At 32.1% G+C, this 10558-nt stretch overlaps 1 protein-coding gene across 2 annotated transcripts; it reads left to right on the forward strand.

Moving 5' to 3' along the window:
- The first annotated feature begins 1737 nt into the window (after positions 1–1737).
- Positions 1738–3554, forward strand: LOC127074273 (BOI-related E3 ubiquitin-protein ligase 1). 2 transcript variants are annotated; one of them, XM_051015579.1, is made up of 4 exons: positions 1738–1987; positions 2090–2226; positions 2322–2680; positions 2782–3554. In XM_051015579.1, the coding sequence occupies exons 1-4, from the start codon at positions 1926–1928 to the stop codon at positions 3307–3309; spliced, it is 1086 nt and encodes a 361-aa protein (XP_050871536.1). In that variant the 5' UTR covers positions 1738–1925; the 3' UTR covers positions 3310–3554. The 2 variants fall into 2 exon arrangements, with proteins under 2 accessions (XP_050871536.1, XP_050871537.1); XM_051015580.1 differs by having other exon boundaries at positions 2093–2226.
- The last annotated feature ends 7004 nt before the right edge of the window (positions 3555–10558 follow it).

Here is a 10558-nt window from a genome sequence, read left to right on the forward strand (position 1 = left end):
TAAACTCATTAAAATCATCAATTCCTTATAACATAACTGATGAATGATATTTGAAAGTTTCTATGGTATTCAATTTTGCTAGGTTAGTTTTTAGGTAATTTGAAATAGTCCTATATATATATATACAAACGTTTTAATTAGCAAATCTATTTCCTATTCAAGAAGAAAAATTAGCAAAGAAATCGAAGTGATTATTTCAATCATGTATGCATCTAGTTCGGGAAGAATACCTTAATCTACTCATAATAATTTTCTAAGAAAAGATCAATGAAGAATCACAGCTGTTCATAAGTTGAACATTCAAGACCCAGTAAAAATTAAATTTAGATTTTCCACTAACATTGCTTTTAAGATCTAAAAACAATAAGAAAAATACTAAATATAACAATGAGGAATGGAAGATAGAAAGTAATTGAATTAAGTACTATAAACTATAATTATACGCTTTTTTTAATACAATTAAAGAATAAAGGCTTTAATTTGTATATTAAGAAAAAGAATAAAGGCTTTAACAAAATGAATCATTAAATAGGGTATTAAAAGTGATTTAAAAGGAAACTATCTATTCAAAAAATTATATTAAAAGAAACCATTTCAAGTGAAATAGTAAATAATAATTTAATATTTCAATAACAACTAATGTATGAGGTTAGAAATGGGTAAAACCTAATATTAAAAATGTTTTTAAATTTAATATTTTTTCTATAATCAGAAAATTTCAAAATATACAAATTATTTAACCATTTTTTTGCATGATTAATAATAAATGAATTTTTTATTTAAAATGAAAGAAAGACACTATTTTCCAAGTGAAAAGATTAGTTTCCCAGTTAAGTTAAGTGTAGAAAATATCAAATTCATTTAATAAAAAAAGAGTATTGCATTAGATTAAATGATACTATTAAATTATGATCAATAATTAAGAGTAGAAATAAAATATTAATTTTTCCGATCTGTTATTGAGTACTATGAAATTACTGGCATGAAACATGATAAATCTCAGCGACAGAAATGTTTGATTTAGTAATAAAGTGACATGCATGATGCATTCCATATTTTCATCATGTATGTCTCCATATATCTTTTTCCTGCCAAATATTTTATACATGACTTTTTACGAAAGATAATAATAATTAGCACTAAATTACTGTATAAATATATTCACATTTAATTAAATTTAAAAAATTAAATTAATTAGTATAAGAAAATCACATGATGCATCCATTTCATATAAGCTAATAATAAAAAAGCAATAAGAGTGATTAAATTTGATTCTCTATAAAGATAGCATTAGTTCCACGTGAGAAATGCATTATTATTCTTTCAAACTTTAAAAGACATATCCACTATCCAAATTCACAAACAGGGAATTATTAATTTCTTTTTCTAGTATTATTATTATTATTATGTCAATAAATAATTAAAGTAAAATAATAATATGAATGGTTGAATGAATTAAAAATAATTAGAGGGAAATATGGGAAAAAGAAAGTGTGAGGAAAGAAAAAGAAAGATAGAAAGAGACGCATGGGCCACACATAATAGTATAGTAAAAACAACAAACAAAAGAAACAACAATACATCACCCATTTTATTTACCAACGTTATTACTACTACCATTCTCTATTTTTTAATCTTAAAATTTGTGTATGGACACCAATTATTATTATCTAAATAGTAAATAAAAAAATGGATGGAGAATTGAGAGGAAAGGTATATATAAATAAATATACAATATATAGGTGTAAGTGTAAGGTAGAATAAGTAGTTGTAAAGAAAAGGCAATTAAGTAGAGGAACAAGAGAAAAAAGAGAAAGAGGTTGCAGAATATTAAGGTGTCTCTCTTGGACTGATTCTCTTCAATCAATACCATATATCTCCATCCATTCCTCAAACAACAACAACAACAATAACAATTGTTCATCATGGCTGTTCAAGCTCAATATCCTTCCAATGTTCTTCTTCTAAACAACAACAACAATAACAGGTTCCTCATTCATTCTTAATGTTATCATATTATCATTCATCAATTGTAACTATGAAATATTAATCATTTGTCTTGTTTTATATCTTGTTGTAATTTTGACAGTAGAAATGTTCAAGAAGGACATGAATACTCTTTACCGGCACAATCACCCGGAGCAGCATTAGGACTAGCACTTCTCGATCAAACTCATCATCATCATCATCATCCACATATCCTATGCAACAACAATAACAACACCAGTATGTTTATGTTTTATGTTTATTCATCTTTGAAACACCAACCAAGTAATTCTTCATTGTTTCATATCATTGATGATGATTCAACTCATTCTCAGGTACTAATTCTCCTCGCAAGCGAGGAAGAGAAACATCAGGAACATCACCTAATGATCTTATAAATCATTTCTCTTTACAATCTCAACCTTCTCAGATTATTCATCTTTCTCAACTCCATAATCATCAACAACAACAACAACAACAAAATGTAGTCTCTACTGGCCTTCGATTATCATTTGATGATCAACAACATCAACAGCAACAAAGATTACAGTTACAACTTCATCAATATCAATCTCAACAACAGCAACACCAACAAGTTTGTCACTCCTCAACTTTCTTGTCTCTATTATCACAAGGACTTGTTTCTCAAATCAAACAACAACGTGATGAACTAGACCAATTCATTCAAGCACAGGTAAACAAAAAATTTCAAATTTCTCTTTATAAATAACCTTTTTTTTTCAAAAGTTTTTGATTTATTAGAAATTTTGTATATTTGGATTATTGGAAAATCAGGGAGAGAATCTGCGGCGGACATTGACGGAGAAGAGACAGAGACATTACCGGGAGCTTCTAACCACGGCGGAGGAAGCCGTATCGCAACGCCTAAGAGAGAAAGAAGCCGAGGTAGCAAAAGCCACGCGCAAAAACGCCGAGTTAGAAGCGCGTGCGGCACAGCTAACCATGGAAGCCCAAGTCTGGCAGGCGAAAGCCCGGGCCCAGGAAGCCGCGGCAGCCTCTCTCCAAGCCAAGCTGCAACAGACAATAATGTGCCAAACCGGAGACGACGCCGGCGGAGGCGGCGTCTCCTGCGCCGTGGAAGGACAGGCTTCGGATGCCGAATCGGCTTACATCGATCCAGACAGAGTGGTTGTTGTTGCGGAGGCGCGTGGGAAATGTAGAGCGTGTTTAAAGCGCGTGGCGACGGTGGTTGTTTTGCCTTGTCGGCATTTGTGCATATGTAGAGAATGCGATGCGCATTACAGTGCTTGCCCTGTTTGCCTTACTCTCAAGAATTCAACCGTTGAGGTCTTTCTCTCTTAGCAACAAAAATAAATAATAATTTTCTTTATTTACTTAAATAATTTAATTACCAATGTCCATAGAGTATTATCTTTTTTTCAATTCTATCTTTAAAAAAAAAATATAAATAAAATTACATTTTTGTTTCTTTATTTAAATGAAATCTACATTACCAATTAGAAATTATTTGGTTTTAGTAGTTTTTCATTTACCTTTGGTTAATTAATGTACATGACCATATGAGTAACAAGAGGTTATTTCTTCTATCTATTGCATTGATATATTATTATAGTAATGTTTATTATTGTTTCAATTTTGAAATGTGAATAGTCAAAAAGATTGGAGAGTTATGTGATGGTTTGAGTGATACTATTTGTTAGAGATGAAATTGAGGAGGAAGATGATGAAAGTTGCGTGTAATATTAATGAATTGAATGAAGGGATTAGGAAGAATGATTTTGTGAGTTGTCAATTCTTAGGATATTGTGCAGTATGCGTATAGGTAAAAAAAGTTAACTTGCAAGGCATAGTTACAGCTTTACATGCGTGTTTTTTGGTTGCATTGATTAGGTTTATGCCATCAAATTAGGTTAGAAGTAGATGGGTTATATTATAGGAAAATGATTCTTAATTGAAGGGGTTGGAGTTGTTTTTGGAATTCTCTCAGTTAAGTTAGGGCTCAAATTGGGTGTTTAAATTTAAATCTATTCAAATATAAATTGTAATCCATATAAAAAATATAAAAAAAAAATTTGGCATCATCAAAGCCCATCAACAAACAACCCATTTTGTGTAAAAAAAAAAACCATTTATTTGTTGTTTTGTTTCTGAAATGTGTGAAAAGAAAATACTAAAAACTCAAATTTTGACTACTTTATAATTGCTTCTTTGAAAACCCAACTCTATGTGCAGTGCACACTACCATAGGCATCAAGATAGAGATGTATTTGACCCTTCAAATTGAAGCAGCCTAATAATCCCTTTTAAGTTCATCGAGACGTACTTGTAGGACACTGCCAAGCCAACAAAGGCACTTCAATTAATTTCCAAGAAAATATGTCCCTCTTCTTTCTCTCACCACTCTTTCCATTTACTCTCTCTCTATATATTCCAAATTCATTTAAATGAAAAAACAAACTACTCCCTTTATTCCATCTTTCAAGAGACTATCCCCTTTGAAAATTATTATAAACAACAAAAACTTTTTTAAATTTATTGAATAATTGATATATTTAATATATAATAATGATCAAATAAATTATTTATTCTATGAACAAAAGAAAATTGTTATTTATAATAATGATCGGAAAATGTACATTATTGTAATTTTTTTCAGATCATTCGACCCATTAATTCAAGTTAAAGGAAGATTATCTATAGACCGATCTAACATAGAGATTGTTACCCTCTAATAGAATTTTGAACATAAAATCTTATAAGAATTATACTCTTAAAATTTAAGTTTTAGTCAATCGGTCAACTTTTTTTTCTAAAACTAAAAAATGAGAAAAAATAACAAGGAATTATTTTTTAAAAAAACCAATAAAGGACTAGGCTATTAGTTGTTGTCATGCATTAAGGAAAACAAAAACATCAAGAAATAAAAATAGTAAACACCAAAACCTAACAAACAAAGAATTGGACAAGACTCAACATCCTTATTTGATGCAAAGTCATCTTTTAAAAATTCAATTATATCAAAGTGGTGGAACTCAATTCAAAGCCAAACTCATCAAAATTTAGCCAAAATCATAGCAACGAGCAACATGGAAAAAAAACACTCATTATTATTATTATAATTATTAAAATAAAACACTTGAAAGACAAGACATACATGTTTCCTTTGTCCTTTTCCCCGTATAATTAATACACATTAACGTATCTAATTATTTTTTTGCCTATAACATGATACATTAACAACTCGTCCTTTCTGAAAGCATGCACTATAATCAAATTGTCCCCTCATGTGATCTTCACTCCACTTTGTCTACACTCTGATCTATCTATTTTTTTCCATCTACACTATTAACTTCCATGAGAACATAGAAAAACAATTTATTTTTGAAATTACGAGAAAACAAAATATTGTGGGGAAGAGAGAAAAAGGACAATAATAAGACAGTGTCATTCATGTGAGAGTAACATGTAAATTATTGGTGTACATAAAAGGTTTACGGATCAAACACGTTTGAGTTGTCAACATGCATGAAAGAGCAGAATAATAGATGAGTCAAGATTAACTTTTGCAAACTTTGTGGTGGTGTTCTTGAAATTGATGATTTTTCAAATCAGAATGGTGGTGTATTAAAAAAGTTTGTTAAGGAAAAAATGTTAATTAATTTTTGTTAAGTTATAATTAAGTCTGTCAGATTCTTTCTCTGGGTTGGTGAATGAATGACACATTTGAGCTTATCCAGATGGTGGCATTGAAAATAACCATGAATTATGAAATTCAATTAGTATCCTATTGTGACCAACTAATTACGTAATTAAAAGGAATATTAAAATAATTACAAGATTTTAAACAAATTCAGATGCATGATCAGCACCTTCCTTGTACGACCAAATTGTCTTCAATCAACTGTACACATGTTGAGAATCATAATATAGATGTATATCTTCTTCTATTGAAAAAGTTGTTATAAATAATAGAGTTGAATGAAAATACATTGTCTGTGTAATTTTTTTTTAATTAATATTATTGGTGTAAAATAGTTTTATATTATGATTTTTAATATAAAAAGTCATGATGTTGCAATGTAAGCTCATTTTATAACCACAATTTATGAATTGTTGTGTCATGGTCTCTTGTTGATGCGATCATTAGTCTCCATAACATGTTTCTGAAGCATAGTCTATATTAGACTTTTTAAGATGTTTCAATGTACGATCGAAATGAGCTTGTTGCGGAGTTGTGCTGGAATAACAAAGGGTTCTACGATCCTATAGCGGCGGAAGTATCCGCCATCATAAAAGTCCTTAAAGTGGCTAGCTTAATGAAGTTGAAGAGAATAAGAATGGAAAGGTGTTCTAAATTATTAATAATTAATAATTTTGATTGTGTTTTTAAATATAAGAAAATATTAAGTCAATGTAATTTTTGTAATTTAGAATCAGACAACAATTATGAAATATTGTAGTAAATAGTTTGTATTTTGAATTTAGGAATAGACATTACTTCATAAAGTATTGCAGAATGTGAAACAATAAAGTTTTTGAAAAATTGTTGCTATAGACTAAACAATTCAACATTTCATAAAAGTGTTGTTATAGGCGAAACAGTGTAATATTTGATAAAAGTCCTGCCGTAGACGAAACAATGCAATATTTGATAAAAATGTTGCTGAAAGTGTGTGTTTCATCAAGGATTGCAAGGTTGTGAAAAACACTACTTTGGCCTATAAATTGATCATTTCGAATTCAGAAAAATACAACACAAAAGACTATTCTCTTCACAAAAAATTCCAGATTTCATCATCCTTAAATTCAAGTTTTCATCGGTCTTATGTAAAATCAAGTATAAGCTGAATTATTCTGGGTATTCATGTGTTTCAACTCTAAGACATTTGAGAGTGCTTGAAATACTTATAAGGAAAGTGATTCCGTTCACGATTTTAGCCTCGATCTATTCAATTTAAATTTATTTTCTATCAATCTTATAAGTAGTTCATATAATGGCATTCGAGTCTTATGTTCCAAACATCAAAGTGATGAATCAAGACAAGATCTTCTTCCTCCTAATTGTCATGAAGATCTTTTATTTGTGATTAATATTAAAGGTTGCTACTTTAAAAATTATGATGACAATTCTCTATGATGGTGAAAGGTACACAATTAATTCATATAACATTTTAAATTTGATAAAAAAATTAAATTTATGATTTTTTGTAATTCATTTGTCGATGCAATTTTTATAGAAAAATAAATATCCATGTTTGTTTATTCATGTTCATAGTGAAAGATACATATTTAACATGTGATATTAGATTATTCTTTCATGTAAATAACTTTTGTTGGTTATTAGTTATTTTCTATGCAAGTTGATATTGATATTAAATATATTGAGATGTTGTTAATATGTTTAATGCATTAAAAATTGAATAAAGACAAGTGGACGATAAATTGATCATATATTCATGAGAAAGAAATTTTCATATATCATTGTCATACCCCAAAATTCATCTTGTCCTTCACAATGTTCATATAGGTCACTAACCCTAATCATGTGCATGTCTTCATGATCATTCGTTTCATCTGCAAACCCATGGTCCAATACAAGAGGACAAATATCATGGATTCAAAACTTTGTGCTTGCACCTAGTGGAAATTAGGGTTTCCCTACAACTTGAGGTAGCTCAGTAATCAAACCCTCGTTGAAGGTAGTTCTTGATGCTTGTGGATGTGCCCTTCATTGGTGATTCAACTATGAATTCTTGATGAAGAAAAATCCTAATTTAGGGATCCTCACTTGGTCAATTCTCCATAAACCCTAATTATGTCTCATACCCTTTTATGCTTCAATTTGGTAGTGTTAGTGTTGCAGGTTGTTGCATAGGTTCAAAAGGACTAATAGTTGAGTGTTGGATGCTCCGGAAGGCCAAAATATGTAGATGCAGAAGGTCAACACGGGCTCCCGTGTACATCAACACAGCCCGTGTTGTTTGCCAGGAAGGAGCACTCAAGGAGGTAAAACAGGGGGTTAACACGAGCACCCGTGTAAATCAACACGGCCCGTGTTGATGCCTCTGTAGCTTGCTTTTAAAAAAACAACGTTTGAAGATCAACACGGGCACCCGTGTGAATCCACAAGGGCCGTATTGATGGGTGCGGCTGAGAAATTTTGCTTTATGTTGTGTGGAGCTACCCTGTTCATTAAGGATATTTTGGACTTCTTGCTGGGAGAAAAAAACCATCTGAGGCTATTAGAAGATTTTGGAGAGAAAGAGAGGAGAACTTTTTGACGTACGAGAAAAAACATTGCACTGGACAATATAGCTACTACAGAGGATTTGAAGACGGCGAGATTCAAGGGCATCAACCATTGAAGATCAAAATCTCCTAATTTTTTGTAATGTTTAATTTCCACACTATGATTTCTTTGAATACTATGAGAGGCTAAACCCCCCAATGTTAGGGGGGTGGTCCTGATTTGATCTGATGTTATGAATTCTAACCATGGATTTTCTTATTACTATGTTACGTATTTCAATTCACTTGTGTGATGTTATTATGCTTTTGTATCGGACAAATACAATTAGATCTATGACTATCAATAACAGGATTGTGATTGTTAGGGTTTTCACACAATTGGGTTTATAATTGCATCACCTAGGACTAGGAACTTTTGTAAATCACCATAAACCTTGATATTATTTATGATTAAAACCAATGATTAGTTGAATGGACATTTGAGTAAGAATTGGTAGTTTAATAGTTTCTTCATTAAGGACTTAAGGAAGAACATTTTGAGGTTAGGTAATTGAATGTTTCATGTGTATTGAGGAAATCTTGACTTGAATTCATAACTAGTTAAATCAACTACTCACCCTAGCATGTTTCATCTTAATCAATTATTCTTTACTACCTTTTTGTGTTTGTTGTTATAAATTCCCAAAACCAACCAAACCATTGTGTTTTTGTTCAAATAGAATCAGAAGTAAAATAAGTATTTCCTACGCAATCCCTGAGATCGATACTTGGGAATAAAACTCCTTATTACTACAGCGGTAAAAATTAGTACACTTGCTATTTTTCCGATCAAGTTTTTGGCGCCGTTGCCGGGGACTGCCAAAATACCTATTTTAATTTTTATTCTATTGAAATTTTGTTGCTCGTCAACCAAAATTTTATCTGTGACAATCTGGTTATTCCATTCTAATATTTGTCTAACTTGTTTATGCGAGGTAAGCTCAGCGGTTTTTTCTTTTGACGCAGATCCAGAAAGAACTCTTCGCGCTAAACTGAGACAAGCTAAGCGAGAAAAATTGGAAATAGCTGAAAAAGCGGAGGAGGAAGTTGTTTCAGTGCACTCAGAGAATTCAGATTCAGACGCAGAAATAATTCTTGAGGTCATGGCTGCAGATCCACCACCACCAGAGAGACTTCTCGGTGACTATGGTGGAAACAACACTCCGGGTAGTCGTATGACAATTGTAAACCAACCAGTAAATGTAGAACAATTTCAGCTGCATCCCAGCACAATTAATCAACTTGAAAGACGGTCCTTTTCTGGAAGAGTGAATGAAGATGCCAACAAGCATCTCCAAAGGTTTTTAACTATGAGCACAACGCTTAAAATGCCTGGACATAACGAAGAAGCAATAAGGCTTCGTATGTTCCCATTCACTTTAGCAGATGAAGCCGAAGAGTGGTTCTATTCCTTACCTGCTGGCAGTATCACTACATGGGAGGAGATGGAAACAGCATTCTTGCACGAATATTTTCCTGCATCAGTGTCACTGAGAAAAAGATACGAGATCCTAAATTTCAAGCAGAAGGAGGGTGAGTCACTAGGAGATGCCTATAAAAGATTCAAGAGAATTCTAGTGGTTTGTCCTACTCACAACATGGATGAAACTGAGCAGATGCAAATGTTTGTTAATGATCTTCGAATTCAAACGAGACAAATCCTTGACTCAGCAGCTGGTGGCTCAGCTAACTTTGCAACAGCCATCGGTATGAAGAAGATAATTGAAGCAATTGCCTCAAATGAGCATCTAGAGTTGTATGATAGGGTGTCAAGCAAATCTGCAGTAATTGATTTGAAGCTTGAAACAAACAAACAGGTAAAAATTGAAGAAGCAGTTGCTGCAGAGGTGGAGAAAAGGTTGAAGGCACTAAACATAGGTGCTCAGAAAGTGGCTCAAGTGCAACAGGCACCTAACGATGTGTGTGACATTTGTAATGGACCACACAACACTGTTCATTGCTTTGCAACACCACAACAGATAGAAGATATCAAGTTTTTAAAGCAAAACAATCCCTACTCCAACACATACAATCCGGGGTGGAAGAATCATCCAAACTTCTCCTGGAAAGATCAGAGAGGGAAAGTTCCGCAACAGGGTACAGGGCAATATCAGACTCAGTATCAGCAACAACAACAACAACAGGCACCTAAAAAGGCAAACTGGGAGATTGCCATTGAAAACCTGGCAGCTCAAAATTGGCAATTTGAAGAAGAGACTAGAAACAATCAGAAAAACACCACCGCGTCCCTAAAGAATCTCGAAGTTCAGCTGGGGCAAATAGCACAACAACTGGCAAGTTC

This window comes from Lathyrus oleraceus, chromosome 4, assembly GCF_024323335.1.
Source record: "Lathyrus oleraceus cultivar Zhongwan6 chromosome 4, CAAS_Psat_ZW6_1.0, whole genome shotgun sequence".
Classification (NCBI taxonomy): Eukaryota; Viridiplantae; Streptophyta; class Magnoliopsida; order Fabales; family Fabaceae; genus Lathyrus; species Lathyrus oleraceus.

Coding starts and splice junctions, on each gene's coding strand:
- LOC127074273 (XM_051015579.1), top strand. CDS start 1,926: ATGGCTGTTCAAGCTCAATATCCTTCCAATGTTCTTCTTCTAAACAAC. Junction 1,988..2,089: donor AACAACAACAACAATAACAG/GTTCCTCATTCA, acceptor TAATTTTGACAG/TAGAAATGTTCAAGAAGGAC. Junction 2,227..2,321: donor CAACAACAATAACAACACCA/GTATGTTTATGT, acceptor ACTCATTCTCAG/GTACTAATTCTCCTCGCAAG.